This window comes from Ceratotherium simum, chromosome 14, assembly GCF_057802395.1.
Source record: "Ceratotherium simum simum isolate JZ-2026a chromosome 14, ASM5780239v1, whole genome shotgun sequence".
NCBI lineage: Eukaryota > Metazoa > Chordata > Mammalia > Perissodactyla > Rhinocerotidae > Ceratotherium > Ceratotherium simum.
The window spans coordinates 4,215,569-4,236,323 of record NC_141913.1 but is presented as its reverse complement, the minus strand read 5'-3'; the positions used below and the strand labels follow the sequence as shown (position 1 = coordinate 4,236,323).

General features: G+C 36.2%; 1 protein-coding gene across 2 annotated transcripts in view; it reads right to left on the bottom strand.

Annotated features, from left to right (window-relative positions):
• Nucleotides 1–3,670: 3,670 nt before the first annotated feature.
• The window catches only part of VAPA (VAMP associated protein A), a 38,443-nt gene continuing 21,358 nt past the window's right edge, over nucleotides 3,671–20,755 (bottom strand). Inside the window, exons 4-7 of one of the 2 annotated variants that reach the window (XM_004421077.3) lie at nucleotides 20,493–20,573; nucleotides 12,400–12,534; nucleotides 7,933–8,106; nucleotides 3,671–4,438 (exon numbers count right to left, since the gene is read on the bottom strand). In XM_004421077.3, coding sequence (XP_004421134.1) covers nucleotides 4,280–4,438; nucleotides 7,933–8,106; nucleotides 12,400–12,534; nucleotides 20,493–20,573 — 549 coding nt within the window. In that variant the 3' untranslated portion in view covers nucleotides 3,671–4,279. The remainder of the gene's footprint in view (nucleotides 4,439–7,932; nucleotides 8,107–12,399; nucleotides 12,535–20,492; nucleotides 20,574–20,755) is intronic. The other variant, XM_004421078.3, reaches the window with a different exon arrangement.

Here is a 20,755-nt window from a genome sequence, read left to right as displayed (position 1 = left end):
TACTTAAACCTACTTTGTATCTGGCTTTGGCATTTAAAAGCCTATGAAGCAGTTGTCTGGCTGCAGATTAAAATGACTGGAACTTAAAAACAAACGATGACTGGAGCTTAAAAACAAACGACCATGCCAGATCTCCACTCCAGACCAATTAATTCACTATCTGTGGGGGTACGGCGTATTGGTATCTTTATTTTTTTAAGCTCATCACGAGTTAACGTACTGCTGTAGTTGAATACCACTTACGAAAAACAAACAAAATGAATAGTTATCTTAATAGTTCCCTGCACCTTCTTTGAAGGTGGGTGATATATAGGAACGACTGGAAAACAAGAAACTGAGTTTTAAAACAAAAGAAATGTGGTAATAGGGGCTATGCCTAACTTGAAAGGGAATTACCTGGCCAATCAAGCTTTACATCGGACCTAAAATGTTCATAACTTTACAGTCAAGAAAGTGATCGTATAAAGCAAAGTATTTTGCAGTCCCTTATAGTTTTCAATAAACTACAGAGAAATGATTAATTGAAAAAAATAGGATACAACATTGTATGTAATTGATGATTATGCTTAAAGGGTATTAATATTATAGGGAAATAAATCAAATGTTCATAGAAGTTGATGCTGCTGGATGGCAGGGTTTAGCATTTATTTTCCAAATTCCCTAAAATGCACACATTATTATTTCTACAACCAGAAATGCAGGAAGATAAAATTTTCTAAGGATGGATGTTCAAATTTCCTTGCACCAATCCCCATCAGGCTGGGCCACTGTTCCTGCATAGAACACTCCAGAAGAATGGTTTCTAACAACAGTGAGCTATCAAATGTGGAACTGAAAAACCAGCTGTTCCTATTTCCTAGTAAAAAGTACTTTACCTCTAGGTCACTAAGCAAAAGACTATCTGTCATCAAAACCCAAGTCTCAACCAATGACTGCCTGTTAATACTTGATAAACCATCATAATCTATTGAAACCAAATTCCTTTTTTTGTTTTTTGGAAAGGAAATTGACACTTCACATTTTTAAACAGTTTATTTATTCACGCAACAGTTTAATTTCCTTTGAAAGCTAGAAAATAATGATCATTTACCTTCTTATTTAGTCGTTTTTCCGTAACCGTAAACATTGATGTTTCCCCAACTCTCATAAAGGTCAAGTTTTTAAAATCTATGCACACACCAAAATCACAGAGTAGGAATGTGCAAAGCTCTAGGAAAACTATTACTTGAATGTTTTTAAAGTGGCAGAAGATCACAATTTGGGGATATACCCTAAAAGAACTGTCTTTTTTATCTTATTGATAAAACTTGTTTTCAAGTGGTATATTTTGAATGATTACAATCCAATTCCCAGATAATACCAATTTTAGAAAAACTTCTGAGCTAAGATACTTGAAGGAGAAATTAAGGATATTATTTTTCTTGGACCAGAATTTTTGAATTTGATACACATTTATTTCCAAGTTATTTCCAAGTGTCATTTTTTTTTTAAGATAACATACCACAAACTCAGAACACAATTCTTAAATTTGTTTCTTGTAAATATAAGACTGGGCAAAGTTAACGACCATTAGCTGTAGAAAGAATGAAGGAAGGTCGTGCATTTAACGTCACATACCAGTCACATACCAATGAACGTGAGGCCTTAGTTACTTGACTGGGATTTCAGTATTAGCAAGTGTATCTCCTTCATGCTTACATACACAAGTAAGCAGGCAGACAAAGCAAAAATTTCTAAACATATAAGGAATGAAGACAAACAATTTAATCTATATATTCTCAATTAATACAGTTGGACTCTTTTAAAAGTAACCATTGGTAGTAAAATAATCTAATCACATTTCACAGAGCACTTAAAAAGAATAGAAATTAAAAGTCCCCTCCCCATACAATCAGAGCATCTCTCGACACATAAAGCAGTTAAGCTCATGTATACTTGATTTTGCATATGCTACCCAGACTACAATCTATCTCAAAACCAACCATCTCGTAATGCATTTTTTTAAATGCCTATCTAAAAATACATTGCATTTTATAATATTTATTAACAATGTGGGGGGGAGGGGAGATTTCTAGCCTAAACACAAAACCAAACATATACATGAGACTATTCAACGGTAGCCTGTAATACAATCTTATGATAGATTTCACGTAACACTTACTAAATAGCATCTTATGTGCATTATTCAGTCATGTCAAATTAAGACAAATATGTTTCCTACAAAGTTACCAGAAAAGACAGAGCTCGAGTCAGGAGAGCGGATTTCTAGTTCCAGCTCTGCCTCTACCTGTGAAACACAGGGAAAGTTCTCTTAACTCTTGTAAAGGCCTCAGATTCCTCAACTATAAAACAAAGGAGTTGAAATAAATTCTAAAGAGCATTCCCATAAAACGGGATTTTGCTAAATTTTTTTGAGAACTGTAATTTTTTAAAAAATGATAGCTATGAAATATCAAGCTTGATACTCATGGCCAATAATGTTGATTATTACACAGAGCTTTAAGCCAAGGAATTACTGATTCTGCATTTATGGGACAAAAATGCAAGACAAATTTTTTAGCATGCTTTTCCAGTTATCAGAAAGGGAGGAAAATTTTACAATGGCTGTAAAGCATACAATGGAAACATTACTTGCAGTAGCATGCTAGTAACAGACAGGCATTACTTGTGCTTGTTTTTAGTAACTTTTGCACACAAGCAAGAGGTTTTATAAAAGATACCCTAGAGCACAATGATATAATACATGTGATCTGACAAACTCTAAAACACACTTGAAATGAAAAGGCAACCAAAGGACTTCAGAACGTTTCACTCATTTAGAAAATGTGTACACTCACCTGGGCCTAACATACTTCAACTGCACCACATCGAGCCCCAAAGTTCAATTCCCTTTCATATAGAAGTGCGTCGTCTTTGACAAAACCAACACCTATTTTCAGGAATCAAAACTCACTTGTATTAGATTGTACTCAGCAGAAAAACAATAAATTTTCTCTGGTTCCAAAATTTTCTATGCTAGTACGAGTGAAATAAATGAAGATATAAGACTAAGTACAGGAAAGAATCAGACCCAATTATGCATATTTATACTGAAAATCTGTTTCACACAGTTAACAGATAGATTTACAAAGGATTAAGTCATTTTTCACAAAGAAAATTCCCAAGGCTTGCTCAGTAATACCGAATTTCCATAATGGAAATTTACTCTGAATGTCATATTGGGCAGGAAAAAACACCTTCTACTTTTAACTATTATTATGAAATGTTATAAATTATTAAGCTGGTTAAAAATCACTTGACTAGAACCAAGGAGAATTAGTCTTCTTTGAGAAGATACTAAAAGAAGCTTCTAATGGGGTAAATTAAATGCAGTAGAGTCACAAGGTATACATATAAACTGACTAAAGTTACAGCACTTTTATTCTCATGGTATTTGCTCATTTTATATTATCTTGAAGACACACTGATTATGATCTTCTAAAATCCCAACAGTAGCTTAAAATTTTATCAATTCCTTTCCTTAATAGAATGATGAATTTTAACTACAAATATTATAATATCCAAAAAGGGTTTCAATGTGAGATAAAATGAGGCATTATAAATTTCAAATCACCACACCGTGGACTCCCTGGTATACCCGTCTAATGACACAACAGACACAAACAAGCTATCGAGCAAGAATCTGTTAACAGTTTTATTTTTTTTATGTTAAATACCATGGGACAGGATTGTAAGGATGAAAAACTCAGTCAACAACTGCCTCACAAGGGATAAGAAAAATTCTGCCATGATATTAGCAAAGGTAAAGGAGAAAATTTACACTGTAAGAGGCACCATTTCCCCACAGAACACCTCTTGGCATTTCCTGAATGAGTGGGATTAGCAATCTAAATAAATCATATTTCAAGAGGTAACAGCAACAGATAAAATTTAAAGGGATTATTAAAATAACATTTACAAGACTCTGAACAACTCTCGAACTCTTATTAAAACCACAAAGAAAGAACAAATCTTTATTTATGAATTTCATAAAGGACTGAATGTGCAACTAACATCTGCTAGTGATGATCTGGTAATATACAATTTGTCCAGCAGCCGAACAGTTTCTTTTTATTGTGTTTTCTAACCATAAGAGATCATTAAAGGCAAAGCCTATATGACGCTGTACACACAAAAAAAATGGTCACCGTGGGCCATACTACCAATGAAATGGTAGGTAAACAGATCTTTTTCTGGTCAAGAGAAAACAAAAAAGAAATAGCACTCTGCATGCTTCACTCTACAAGATGAATTTCCCTAGAAAGAATCCAATGAAAATGGCTGCAATTACAACAAGAAGTGAAGGAAGAGGACTGGTGACGTTATCTCTGAAGGATGCAGCTGAGGTGGATCCAGGTTTATCCGAATGTGCTACCTTTCTGAGCCTTAAGCCTTCATCCTAGAAAAAACATACACACAAAAAGAGGTTTTAAAAAGAGATATGTATATATAGTAAGACTACTGAGCTAAAAATCTACAGACAGAAAGCAGATCAGTACGCATATGGCTGGGGACAGGAAGAGGGATTAACTGCTAACCAGCATAAGAGAACTTTCTAGGGTGATGGAAACATGCTAAAACTGGATCTTAGTGATGGCTGCACAATTCTATAAATTGACTAAAATCACTGAACTGTACACTCACAATGAGTGTCTTTATGAAATATAAATTATACTTCAATAATGCTGACTTTAAAAACCGGAGCTGAAAAATATACTCCAAAAAAACTGAAAAATAGATATGGCTATATTTACATAGTAGGAAAAACCCACTAAAATTAATGTAATTAAAGACAAGTTCTGTGCATGTACTTACTTCCAAGGAGGCCCACCGTGTTTTTTCATGGGATACACCTGTCCTAGTGATATGCTCAACGTAAAGCAGGAGGGCTGTGTGTAAAAGGGTCAGCACCAGGTTGGGACTGCTAAGTAGACACAGAATCTTGTTTCTTCGGAAACTACACATTACAACAGCTGTGGAATGTTGTACAGAAACCCCCATCTGAAGCACTGCAGCTGGACTGGAAACGGAGGCTGCTTTCCCATGCCAAAGTGACTTAGATACTCCCAACAAGAGCAGGCTGCTTCATTCTTACTCATATGGTTTCACACAGCAAAGTTTCTGACAGTCTATGATTTTAGGGGACAAGGTTTCTCAGTAAGAAAGCAGTTGTCCCTCAAAGTAGGAGCTTGTTATGATAGTTTACCAGCCGCAGTGCAACCTTGGGAAAAAAAACTGATACCTGTTTCCTAGGCAGCTGGTTTATCTGTGTCCATCATCCCACCAGATGAATGGCAGGGTAGATTTTTACTTCCTCAGTGCAAGCTAATTTTTATTTTCTCACACTGATTCCTCTAGTTGCTTACTAATACAACTCAAAGAGCCCCCCTGATGTCATACTGTTTTACTTGCATTACTAGATCTTCTGAGGGTTTGTGGGCTTTTTTGGTCTTGTGCTAATTAAGTCCTATGTGGAGACAGCAATGCTTCTCAATCTTAGCAAGAACTTTAAAAAAATACTCCTAGTGATTCTGCTTCACTAGGTCTGGGCAGGGCCTAGACATGTGTATTTTTAAGACGCTGACTAGGAGATTCAAATGCACAGTATGGATTAAGAACCACAGGTCTAGAGGAATAAAAAAGGGTAGTGATCAGACATGCTTGAGATGGGAATTATGATGGGCCTTATGTATGAAATGTTAAGGGCCTGAAATTGATTCTATAAGCCAGTAGTCTTCAAGGTTCTTTTGTTTTGTCTTATCTTTTAAACACAGAATGCTTTTTCAAAAAAGATCTCCTACAGAACAGCCTATCAAGAACAGAGACCAGGAAACAAGTCGCACTCACCATCTCCCTGTTCATTCTTCCTATTTTCCAGCCCTACCTATGCCATCCCTACTGTTTCCACTTCTGCCCTCCCTGCCAAGAGATGAACAAATCTGAGCATGCTAAGGAGTGTATCTTTCATCAAAGAACAGAACTGTGGAAGTCATGGTAGATAAAGTACAAGTAACAAAGAACAGCATCCTTAAAAATCCACAGGGTGTTGGTGTGAACTGGACATAATCTTTCCACTATCCAGACAGGTGCTGGTGCAGGGGTCCCCTAAGGGGGTACTATAGAATATGAAGAGAAAGCCAGACACAGATCAATTCAAGATATAGTACTTTTGATTCAGAGTGTAGTTCCTATATTTACTTAACAGATAGAAAAAATCAAACGTAGATTAAGTCCCATAATTTAGCTTATTATACATTTTTATATCGTCTACTCTGATATGAAAAGCTTCAAACAAAGCCTAAAAAAGCAATTTAAAGGTATTCAGGTCTTGAAATAAGTAATTACTTGTCAAAGGCAAACTATTAATAAACTCCACACATATTCAAATTAGTCCTCATTCACCAGTCCATCCACTTACCCATTCAAATATATGAATGACTACTATATGCATGCACTATGAATACAAAGAAGAACACAGTCCTAGCCCCAAAGAAACTACTGCCCACTAGAGGGAGAAAGATCTCCAACAACTAGAAGCACTAAGATGAAGAGGTATCGTGGAAATAAAGGAGACAGCGTTCCAAAACAATTTTTCTTTTCTTTTGGGGAGAGAGAGTCCTAGAAAAAGTTATACTGAAAAGATGACAAGAACCGAGTACCAAGAGACCAATGTGCATGTATGTACGTGCTGTCTGAGGGCAGGGACAGGATTTCATGCCTTTCCAGTCAGAGGGAAGAGCTTAAGCTAAAGCAAAAGTGGAGTGATAAAACTGAGAGGCTTCTTCCGGATATTCTAGCCCAACACTGCCCAATACAAACACAGTGGGAGCTCAAATGTGAGCCATGTATGTAATTCTAAATTTTCTAATAGCACAATAAAAAGGTGAAAAGAGGGCCCGGCCCAGTGGCATAGCAGTTAAGTGCATGCACTCCGCTTCAGCAGCCCAGGGGGGTCGCAGGTTTGGATCCCGGGCGCACACAGACACAGCGCTTGTCAAGCCATGCTATGGCGGTGTGCCATATAAAGTAGAGGAAGATGGGCACAGATGTCAGCCCAGGGCCAGTCTTCCTCACCAAAAAAAAAAAAAAAAAAAAAAAAAAGTGAAAAGACACAAAATTTTAATACTATATTTCATTCAATCCAATATAGCCAAAATATTATTTCAATATGTAACAAAACAAAAAAAGAGATATTCTACTTTTTTTGTACTAAAGTCTATGACATCGGTGTGTATTTTACACTCACAGCACATCTTAATTCAAACTAACCACATTCCAGTGCTCAATGGCCCCAAAGGGCTAGTGGCTACTAAATGCGACAGCACCATTCCAGGCCATTCATATGACTTCGACACAGAATGTGAAGCATGGCACCAACAAGAGGAAGCCAGCAATGCTACAGGCTAGATCACAAATAACCAGGACCTCTACTAGGAAAGGAACTTGCAGGCAATGAGAAGCCATGGTAAAACTGTGAAAAGAGGCTGGAAGTGGGGAGCAAAGGCCAGGACGTAATCAAATTCGGGGAAAGGAGAAAGAATTAACCAAGGATCAATTTTAAAACTTGATAGATAAAACGGCCTAATAAGGGCCAGCCCAGTGGCGTAGTGGTTAAGTGCATGTGCTCCGCTTCGGCGGCCCGGGTTCGGATCCCGGACGCACACAGACACACCACTTGTCAAGCCGTGCTGTGGCAGCGTCCCATATAAAGTGGAGGAAGATGGACACAGATATGAGCCCAGGGCCAGTCATCCTCAGCAAAAACAGGAGGACTGGCGACAGATGTTAGCTCAGGGCTGATCTTACACACACACACACACACACACACAAAATGGCCAAATAATATTCACATATCCTATGCCTTCATTTAAATCAACTTATTTTCAAGCTCACTCTCAGGTGTCGATTTTCTTCTGACAGCTTCATCACTTCTCCCTGAAGCCTTTTGCACTCTTCCATGAGCTTCCTCGTCTCAGTATCGTTGAGGGAAACACTATGCGGTTTTGGCACGGGTCCATCTTGTTTAGATGCGTTCACTGGAACAGCTTTGCTAGGTTCCATGTCATTCTGTATTAACAAGATAGCAGGAATTTTTTAACTACCAAATCTCCTTACAGGTTTTAAGTAAATAAAAATTTAAACTCCACATTCTTCAAGAAAATTATTTAAATGAAAAGTTTTGACAATTTTCAATTTCATTAAGAATTTTTTTAAATACCAAATACTAAATCAATAAATGTCAGCAGTTAGATATAAGCAGCCCACTCCCTCCTCTATTCCCCTAACCCTTCGCACTTACCTCCACCACAGCCCTTATCATATATCATAATAATGTATGTTTGATGTTCTTTCCTACAGCACTTCAAAGGCTAGGAAAGCATTTCTCTTTGTTTTTACCCCTAAACCCAGCACTTTGGCCCCCAGTAGTTACTCAATGAAAGTACGTATGCTGAATGACTGATGCCAACCAAAATCCAAATATGAAGGTCATTTTCAGTGCTCTGATTCTGCAATTCAAATGAGGTTCTGGGGAGGTAGGGGGATATTATCATAATAATTCCAAAAAAATTAGGAGACTACCTAAGAAAAACATTTAAAAGAAAATCTAACTTCTACTACGAGAAAAAATAATTGAAGGATATAAACATTGAAAGATAATGAACACAAACATATGGCAAAAATAAGAGGAGAGAAGGGAGTTAATTTCATGATCTTAAACTCAAACATAAATGATTCTTTCAAAATTATTAGTAACACTCTTTGCCTTAATTCATGAAATTCAATATGGAATCACAGCAGTACTTACACTTTTAAAACTACAAGCCCCCAAATTTTAATTCTTACCAACACTTACCCATTTGAAACTAGCGACAAAGGCAAGGAAATCAAAACCAAGGACAATGCCTAAGTATTCCTGAGCCTGTGGTCTAAACTGCTTCAGAATCCCTCAATCTAACATCATTTACACCATCACACACACCATAACAGTATTAGCGCAACAATGTCATCTTTCTAATTAAAGTTTTATTGGCTAAAAATTTAACTTTTTAGATAAAAAGATAAAAACTGCTTTATTCTGATATAAACTTCTAACAAAAACATTTCCAAAATCAACTTCATGGCATTCCACAGTACTCATTAATAAGATGTAATTATAGATTACACACACACCACACCATCTGGCCTCCCAAATTTATACTAAGTGTAAATAAATTGTTGGTTCAAGGGGCAGAATTAGTATTTCTTACGAAGGGGGTGTGATTTGATCACCATGGCTAAATCCACATAAAAACTAATAAAGTTATAATGAGGTTCTAATGAACACTAGATATTAGACCTGTCAACATTCAGACCTTGCCATTTTTCTTCAGAAGTTTCCCAGTTGTGAAGGGTTTCTAAGAAGCCTACTTCAGTTTCCTTCTCTGAGTTTTTTGCTTGCTTGCTTTCTGGGTCTTCACCTTATCCCCCACTGTCCCCAACCAATCCCAACTCTACTATTAAAATTCGGTTTCAGGGGCCGGCCCGGTGGCGTAGTGGTTAAGTGCGTGCGCTCTGCTGTGGCAGCCAGGGTTCACAGGTTCAGATCCCGGGCGCGCACCAACGCACCACTTGTCAAGCCATGCTGTGGCGCCATCCCATATAAGGTAGAGGAAGATGGGCACGGATGTTAGCCCAGGGCCAATCTTCCTCACCAAAAGAGGACTGGCATCGGATGTTAGCTCAGGGCTGATCTTCCTCACCAAAAAATAAATAAATAAAAATTCAGTTTCAGATATATTTTGCTCTCCGCCAATATTCTTTCCTATTCTTTTCCTTAATAATAATTAGAATTCATTCCAAAATGACTTTTCAACTGTGCTCCAACTCCAACCTAGAACAAGCCTAAATTCTGAAAATGAGGACAGCACACTGCCTTCCTCTGTAAAGACAAAGGCAACAGTCAACAATATGGTAACTGAGGAATCTTTAGGTTTTTGTTCGCAATTGGGAAAAAATATCACACTCATACCAGAAAGTTGACTAAGAAATTAAGAAAAGATACATGAGGCCAACAAATGAAGAAAAAAAATTAAAATGAGGAATCATCAAACTCTTCACAATTGGCTTATTTTTAAATAAATTCTCAAAATTCCAGAAAATTAAGAATTATGAAAGGGAGGGAAATTATCCGTTATCTCATCAACGCAGCACAACTATTATTTATATATTATCTTCTAATATTTTTTCATATGCACATTTTATAAAAGCAGCGTACATGTAACATTTTTGTCTTTGTTTACATGTACATCTTTTATTATCATTTTAAATGACATAATATGTCATTAAATATTCTATTCTGTGCCTTACCAAAATTACTTAAACATTTCACTCTTTAAGTAAGACATTTGATGGGTAGCTTCCCACTCTTCAGGATTTTAAATAACATGTCAATGAATACCTTCTTATGGTGACAGAATTAGATTTTTCTTTTTTATTAAAATTTTTCTTACTGTTGTTATACTGTTTTTATAACAAAAAGAAGAAATGTCATAATCAATTTGTGGAGCATAAACATAAGTTTAGAACGCAAAAGATATAGTGAAGCTTAAACATGTTTCAAAAGTGAGCCAAATAAGTGTGAAACAAGTTACTTGGAGTACACTTATACCACACACTATTTAGGCGCCCTACAAACCAGTCAACATACACAGCAGATGCAAAGAAATCTAATTTATTTATGTATATTTAAAGTATAAGCATACATAACCTAACTTAGTTGGGGGGGTGGGGGGAGCTGAGTCATTCATGTAGTAACAATCTGAAGAGCCTGATGGGAACACTAAGGCTGCTGTGACTTTAGTCTATGCTTGCATTCAGGAGCTCCATTAGTGAGGTTTGGCTCCAGGAAAACAGCTTGTTCCTTGAGAGTTGCTTCAGACTGGTCCAGAAAGAGGAGACTGGTTGTTCTGAGAACCATGAAACAAGCAAACTCTGAGTGTGACTGGTAGGAAATTGATGAAGAGTAACATTATATTAACACTGTATTTCACGCTGCAACTCAGAATAAACTGAAAGGTCAAGGCCATGACATCAATTCAGACAAGAAACTACGCCATATCCTGTACATTCTCCACTGTTTTATACTATTCAGCCTATCGGCAGTAATCTCTCTCCATCTATGAAGTGAATTTACTTCTGTATTCCTTTTTAACAACTTTCAGAATGTCAATTCCAATATTCTAAGTTATTCCTATTGGGGATAATTAGAAAAAGAGAGAGCTAGGGACCGGAAATAGAAATATAAGGCAGAGCAGGTTTTGGCAAGAAAGCCTTGGGAAGGACAAAGAAGGTAAAATGGAGCTACGTTCTTGCGACTATCATGAGTAAGGGAAGTAAACGCATATAAAGTGAGTTAAAAGGCTAAAGCTAAAAGCCATGGCATGAAATTGTCAGAGGCATAATTAAAGGCTTCATCTAGTAAGAGGGTATATCTGAATAACAAGTCTACCCAAGATTTATTTTTTCTCTGAACAACCAATTTACTCTGTTTCTCTAGGATCATGACTGCCAGAAGTAATTAACTAAAATCACAAAATCAAAAAAGTATCAGACATTTAGATAAGGATCAGATTTTAAAGCCTTAGTATACATATTCTCCCCAAAGCCAAATCAAAGTACAGCAACCTGTTAGAACTATGGGGTTCCTGAAGTAAGAAACGGTAAAGGGAATCACACAGCAATCATTACACCAGAAAGTCACCAGTGCCTTACTGATGCGCTGTCATTTTACTTGAGTGAATGTTAAGTCTACACACACACACTAATAAATTCAACTATGACCTAAGCTCTTTAGAGCTTTAACTACAAATTCTCTACACTGGGGCACTGTAAGTAACTACCAATGATAGTTAAAGAGGGTTTCTATTATTTATATTTGATAAAACATAAAATAGCAATTTCATTTACCTTTTTTTAAATACAAATACTTGCCTGGGGAGCAATGTCTGCCAGCTCCTACCTTTACTGCTATGCCCGCAGGTCTATTTAAATAAGCTCCTAACTCCCTTTTTAGAGTATGCTCCCAAAATCTCAGTGACAGGAAATATTATACCAATTTCATAATAATGTTCACACTTATATCTGTCCTGCTCACTATTGAGATTTTAAGTGTAGAATTTGTTTTTTAGAACAGAGAATAGTTTGTGTGCTTGATTTTTAAGTGATTTGTGGTTCCACTGTAATTTTAAACATAGTTGAAAATTTCAACGCTATCTATTTCATATAACATGCTCACAGTACCACGTACGTGCTAGGTAACTACATTAACATAACCAATAACACTAGTAGACTCCTACGGCTGTTAAGCTCCCTAAAACAAACCTTCTGTTTCTCCCGTTTGAACACAGTGAGTCCCCTGGGGTCATTCTTCCTGTTATAACTGGCAGGTGTTGCAACTGTGTTGTTGATGCTGCTCACTGAAGTGACAGCTGGAGCAGTCCCTGGAGGAGTTACACCCTGAGGTAGCAGGGGAAACAGTCTCAGATTCGCACCAAACTCTGATCTCTCCTGCACGGTACTGGGAAATGACTAACACAGAAATCATTAGGCTCTAAACACTCACATTTTATTCTATAAAAATGTGTCATGCATAAGATATATACTAATAAATAATAGCTATATTAAAGCAAAAAGTACAGGTTTCTGAATTAACTTTCTATATTATTTCCCAAACAAAATCAGCTATGATCAATTTGCATTATGTTCACTAATTTAATGTATAACCTTATTAAATTTATGCTAGCTTCATGTTGCCCTAAAATGAATACCTTCCAACTTTGTGGCTCTTAATTTTTGTTACTAATCAATACTTGTCAATATCTAAAAACAAGCACTTCATATTTTCTTACCTTTGATAACACTCAATCTGAACAATTTTTAAGTTAAATGAATTTTTTTCCCCTTGAAATTCAAAAAACGCCATGATTCATAAACGTCTCCTGTACTTAACACCCCACCCCCAAACAGACACAAACACACACATCTCCCAGGAGCAATAAACACTTAAAAAAAACATTCTAGTATACCATTATTTCCATAGTTCTCTTCCTATCTTCTCAAATTCCTTTAATACAGATAAAAATAATATTATACAAAAGGTTAGAACAGACTCTGAAATAATACTTATTGATATCCAAGTCACTATATATAACTAAGAAAACTCCAAGCCAATGTGTGTTTTGTCTCAACAGAAAATAATGTACTCTTAATCACAAAAAATCTTTACAATAAGACCCCTGAAATCCCCTGTTCTTGACAGCCCACCAGTCTTTACTTAGACAAATCAGTAGTTTTTCCTAGAAAATATGTCATTAACAGATGTTAGATGGAGGGCATAAATGAAATGCAATACATTTAAGAAATCTGGAAAACGTCAAGTAGAGAGTTAGAGGCCTCAAAATAAACCCCCAAAATTTTTAATTGAACACAAAGAATTGAATGGGTGATAAAACATAAATAAAAAGTTAACTAAAACCACATTCAATCCTGAAAAAACACTACCACTAATTGGACATTAGATTTCTTAATAACAGTGTTGACAATAACTAAAAAGAGCTAACAATTCATTTTTATATTGGTAGTAAGTATAAAACAGTCAACGCTTTAGTATCGTCTGCCTCCAGCTATCAACAACTCAGGGAACAGGCTGAATGGCTCTCAGTATTAGCACTGAATACAGCTCAAGTGAAGGCTCCACTGGCCATTAACTTACTGAAATATATCCAGTCAAAGACCTGCTGTCCCCTAGGACGATGGTGACCACACACTTCAGTGTGCTTACAGGACACTATCAGTTAATGCCTGTTGTCCAGGAAGCATTATTAATAATACTTCATTTATTCTAAAACGAGAGAGTTCCTGGATTCCTAGGTCACTCTATCTATGATCCAAATCAGAGAGCTATTTCCCAAAAAGAAGCCCACACTCTAATCATGGTTCAAATAAACTAGAATTGTTTTGTCACAAATAATGACTTCTTTAAACTATAAAAATAAAAAAAACATGGACTCAACCACTATACATCTAAAGCTGGCACCTTTCCTACCCTACAAGATGACCACAAAACTTAAATCATTTTCTTATTTATATATTCAGTATCAAGGTCCTAAAAAACCTAGAGAAATCAACAAAATAATAACATATCCTTTTCCACTGTTTTTAGAACATGTAAATGCCAGAACTAATAGCATACCTAAAAAGATCCAGATCCTCAAACAGGTGGGGTATACTTACATAACATACTTAAATTAAATGCCTTTCAACTTTTTTGGGGGGTACGGAAGGTTGGTGAGGAGCTGGGAGCAGGAGTGAGACAGCAGGATGTGGTGGTTAATGTAAGAAACACTGAATCAACATCACCAAGTCCAAGACCTGCTACCTACTCCAATTTCGAGAAGAAAGTATCAACAACTACGATGGCTACTGTGGTATCTATCTGCTTTGGATACTAACCAAATTCTTCTCAAGTTGAATACTAAAGAGCACAAATTCTGATGATCAACTCTTTAAAGTGAATGTATAAGGGACCATTAACTACATGCGGACTTCTCCATTGTTCTCAACACTAAATAAAAAGAAGGCTGAATACAAAGTACATGTGCCATCCTGAGAGAGCAATGTAAAGCAATGTAAAGTTGTCACCAGCAACTTAGTTAAAAACCAAACTGAATTTTGCTTAAATTAACATCTTTTTTACAAAATATTAATTAACAAACTAAAAAATGAATAAAGGGTCAAATGATACCAAAGAATTCACTATACAGCAATCATAACTATAAACTATAAGAAACATATTTTGTACTCTGAACTTCTAAAAATATACATTACCAACATAGTTTTCATAACATTTTTGTTAATCTTGCACATTTAGAAATGTATTTTCCTTGAATAAGGGAGTGTCATCTTTAATCAATGTGTTTTAAGTCAGGATTCAGCTTCACACAGCATTTTATCAACGTATCTGTAGTTAACTAACAAACCTGATCTAGGCATTAACAGTATTCAATAATCCCCCAATCTTCTAACAGACAAGTTTCATGCTAAATTGAAGATAAACATACAGAAAAAGGATGTTAAGTAATTTCGTAATTTCATCTACGGATGCTAGACAGAAACCAATACGTCACAGATACTATGGTTTTTAAGCAGTTTTATCAACTTCATCTGTAGAGAATACTGAACTGGAGATGGCAAGATATAATTATCAACAGGGTCTTATTTACCACTTGAATGAAGTATTATAAAATAAGTGTTTTACTTGTATTTATATATATATAAAGAGTTTCATCCTTAACTGTTATAATAAATAAAAACTTTATTATATGTTTTGTACTATTATAAGATCCCAGATTTTGTTACTTTGAGGTTTTATATTTTCTATAAAGGATGAGATGCAACACTAAAATAATGACTTAATGAAGTCACATGATCAACAACTCAGATGGAACTGGGTCTGTGCCAGGTTACATTCGATTTAAATACATTTCTCAGTAACTAAGATTTTCTTGTAGAATCTGCAAGTTAGTAGTACCACAAGAATGAGTTTAAGCAGTAACAGTCAGTGTTTCCAGAAGCGTATTTTACAGAACACCATATATTCCATGAGAAGTTATTTACGTTTAAATAAAATAGAAAAAAGAAGTGCTGGGTTAAACATATTTCCTTTATTCAGGGCCTTCAGTATGCAAAGTCTATTGGTAGATACACTATTTGTAGCATTTTTCCAAACTCATTTGACCACAGAACCCTTCCAACTCAATACACTTTGGGAAATACTGCCTTAACAAAAACACAGCTGTGTTTCAGCCCATCTTTTTAACATGCACATTCATCAATTAAGGCCCCACCTAGGTTGTGTATAGTACAGATACAATTTTTTTTACACGTTTGAATTATATAAATTTGAAATACTGATACGTTGAAATATTAAAAGTTTCACTATATGCAAAACTTGAAATATGAATTCCAAACACTTAAAAATATCCATCAAGAATCGTAATGGCTAAGCTAGCAAGCCATGTGAGTTGCTATATCAAAACAGCACTTCAGCTGTTCAGAGTACCTGCCCATTCTTCTCAAGGTCACTGTTGGATTTCACACATTTTGAATTACTCAAGATCTTCAAGAACATATCCCAACCATAAAATGCAATCACTCTCATATGAAATAAAAGGATGCACATCACCCTATGTGCTGTTGGACACAATTTTACCATTAAAACTTTACCATTTGAAGAAGTGCTTTCAATTGACAGTCAGGTCTCCATTCCAACCTTGGCCAAAAGAATGGTTTGACAGAAATTCTGACAAAACTAAAAATCACTGTCTTACTCCCAAGCGTCCAGGTTGTGGCTTAAAATACCGTCTCTCACTGAAAGGACCCAGAGTTTCTTGAAGAAATGGCTAATTCCAGGACTGGGCCTGGAAATATCTTGCCATATTAGACATCAAGAAAATGACCAAAGACTACTATGATAAAAGGACTCAGGAACCACCTTGAAGAGGCTCCTACCTGCCAATCTGAGCACCAAGAATGATAATAACTGCAAGGAGTTGAAACACAAATGTTTCAGTCCATGAGTTTATAACATGCAGAAGACAGGGAGGGAAAGAGGGTGGAGAGGAAGGAGGAAGGGAAGTTGACTGATTGTACATCCTATCAGAGGGACATGTGTGACCAATTCGTTTTTTGAAAGCCTATAATTAAAGAGAAAGACAGGCATTTATCCTGCCTTTATAAACTCTACCATTGAATGAATAACCAAATATTAGATGAGCCCAAGTTTCTCTCTACACAGGTGTTCTAACTAATATAACGAAGTGGCAATGACATAATATCACCGTAATGCAACCTTAAATGAATTAATGGACCTAAACTATATTTTGTCAATTTCAACTTCATTTAACATTTTGGGCCAGATAACTCTGTTGTAAAGGCTGTTCTATGCACCGTAGGAAGTTGAGCAGCATCCCTGGCCTCTACTCAGTAGACGCCTGCAGCACCCTTCCCCCTCTAGTTGTGACAACCAAAAATGTCTCCAGACATTGACAAATGTCCCCTGGGAAGCATAATCACCCTTGGTTGAAAACCACTCACAAACACATTGCACACCAATGGTGGCTAACTTCATCAAAGAAACAATCAGACATTACGTGCCTCCTTGAGAGAATATGTCACCACCTACAAAAGCAATCTTGCCTCTCCCCCACCAGCAAAAATAAAAATTTAATCAAGCCCCTAGATACAATTATAGGATATATCAAAGATAGTAGTTAAATGACACCACACAAACCCAGTTTCTTTAATAAATAATTTGCAAGGAAAAAATAGAGAAGAAATCTATAGATTAAACAATTTAAGAAACATACCATCCAATAGCAGTATGTGGACTTTATTTTGATCTGAATTCAAACAAACTGCAAAATTTTTTTTTTTTTTTTTTTTTTGGTGAGGAAGATTCACCCTGAGCTAACATCTGTGCCCATCTTCCTCTATTCTCTACGTGGGTTGCCGCCACAGCATGGCTAACCAGTGGTGTGGGTCCATGCCCAGATCTGAACCCATGAACCCAGGCCGCCAAAGCGGAGAACACCAAACTTAACCACTACGCTGTGGGGCCTGCCCCCTAAAAAATTTTTAAATGACATTTGTGAGAAAAATTTGAATGCTGCCTGGATAGTTTGACGTATTAAGCTTTTAAAGGCTTAATGACAGTATTGTCATTAAACTCTGTTTTCCCTTTTTTTAAAGTCTTTATCTCTGGATGATATATACTAAAACAGTTACAGATGAAACTGTATCATGTCTGGGATTTGCCTTAAAATAATACGTGAGATGGGAAGTGGTGGGGTTTAGATGAAATAAGATTAACCATAAACTGGTCATTGGTAAAGCTGGCCATGGGTTCACAGGGATTCACTGTACTGTCTACTTTTCTAAGTGTTTAAAGTTTTGCAAAATAAAACGTTAAAAAAAAATCATTATCTTGAACAAATATTCCCTACAACTTAATTGGTCAATAATAACTACACTGCAAGTCCCAGTAGTTCAATTAGTGGAAATACACTCTGCACCTAGGTCATCTAAGCTCAGAATCAGATATTCTCTGGAGTACTTTGAAATTCCTGTACAAACTAGGGGTTACTAATAATACCTGTTCTGAAAAGGTTCCAGGCCCAAACTACCTCTGCTCGTGCCCCATGGCATGGGACTCTGGGAACTCCACTCAACATCTGTTCAAGCCCGTTAGCAGATCCAAAACCGCTTTCTTGGATTACTATGGGCTATACCAATACACAGGACCTGCCAGTCTCCTCTATGAGGTGCTTAAATGGTTAGGCTCAACTGTCATAGCTGTATGATTTCCATCAACTTCTGATTTGGTTTCCAAAGCAGTGAGAGCTACTCTTAATCAGCAATATCAAATTCTTGGGTTCAGCACTTTTCAGACTAGAATTTCATGTCTATGTCTGCTATCCAGAGCATAAGAGAAACCCAAATCAAAGACAGTCAGCTCTATGTTTATTAAATAATGGTAAAAAATGACAAAACTCTAAGTGAGAAAATATCCAAATGTGTTTTTAAAATAAGTCAACCCTTATTCTACTCAATTCTACTGCTGGGAATATATCCAAACGAAACAAAAACACTATGTCGAAAACACATGCACCCCATGTTCACTGCAGCATTATTTACAATAGCCAAGACATGGAAACAACCTACATGTCCATCGACGGATAAATGGATAAAGAAGTTGTGGTAGATACATACGTTGGAATATTATTCAGCCATTAAAAAAAGAAGGAAATCCTACCATTTGTGACAACACAGATGGACCTTAAGAGCATTATGCTAAATTAAATAAGGCAGACAGAGAAAGACAAATACCATATGATCGCAATTATATGTGGAATCTAAAAGAAACAAAACTAATAGAAAAAGAGATCTGATTTGTGGTAACCAGAGGTGGAGGGTGGGTGAAATGGATGAAGGTGGTCAAAGGGAACAAACTTTCAGTTATAAGATAAATAAGGATTGGGGGCATAATGTACAGAATGATGACTATCATGTTAACACTGCTGTACAGTATATTTGAACGTTGTTAAGACAGTAAATCCTAAGACTTCTCATCACAAGGAAAAAAATATTGGTTTTCCTGTTTTTTATCTATATGACATAATAGATGTTAACTAAACTTACTGTGGTAATCATTTCACTATACATCTAAGTCAAGTCATTATGCTGTACACCATAAACTTACATAGTGCTGTACGTGAATAATATCTCAACAAAACTGGAAAAAAATAACATAAAATTAGTCAACATAGACAACGTGCTGCTGTGTTTTCTCGGTTCCAATAATAAGAGCTATCTATGCAAGCTATTAGCTTCCTGGCAGCCTAGGCAAAAAAGAAAACTCCAAAGGGGGAGCATAAACATGCCATCGAACCCTCACTTTCCAGTAAGAACATAGGTATTCACATTTTTTGTCTTTGGCAAATATCTCGAAATCTCTTAAAAAATGCATTAAAAAATACAATAAATAATTTGGCCAACACCCAATTACCATTCAGGGACTTTTTCATTTCAGCTTATCCTGAAAGAGTAACACAGTAATTGAGCCCATGTATTTAATCTGCAAGTTTACTTTTCAAAAGGGCAAATGGCCTCCAGATCAAGGCAACAGTCATGACCTAATTGTGTCAAACAATTCTATTTTACCCATATTATTAAGTCAACCAAAAAAAAACCTACCTACCTTTCAAAGTTCCTCCTACAAACCATAGAAAAAGATTCAATTTGCATTTCAGAAGAGAAATGGGGAAAGTAACCACAACCCCTTCTACACATCATATACTACTTTTTAAACTACACACATATATCCCTCAGTCCCCTAAATTGTATTTGTCGCACACTAATCAAAAAGCAACATAAAAATTATTAAGGAATAAAATCAGATGGATTTTGACCAAAATCAATAGTGAGCAAAATACCTGGAAACAGCCAAACTTGGAAGAAACTGCTTGCCCACATAAATTAAATCTTTTATCCCCAGACTGCTGGTATATAGTTGCCAAAAAGCGGTTTTTATGTCTGTTAGTAAATTATATTCATGTATACACACGTCTCATTCTAAAAAAAACTTTAAGTGTTTCAAGTGGCAAAAATCTGGTAGAACTAAATGATTCTTCTCCATGAGGCAGCTTGTATCCAAAAGCATTTTTCTTCTTGAACGAACAAAATGTTGTAAAAAGAAAAGAGAGCTCAATTTTTTTTAAAACGTCAATAAGCACTGAGTCTAATCAAGTGGAATAGCCATGTCACATATCCCACAAAGGCCAAAAACAGAAGCAAAATTAATCTCAAAGTAACTGAGAGCTCAACAGCTACCAGTTTTCTTACATTTTCCTACTTACCAATTTATCATTTTCATTGGGCATTTCAAATACACATCTCAATTTAGAATCCATTAATTCGTCGGGTTTTGCCTCTTTCCACTAAAAACAAACAAAACCAAACATAAGACACAGGAGACATGATGTTGACAAATCGTTTCACCTCAAGGGACAACTAAGGATTGGTGTGGCTGCTTGGAGCAGGAATGCGGTCTTTGGCTCAGCCAGGACGTACGGCTGTATTCCGCGTACTGATCGCCCTGCATCATTATCTGACAATGAAC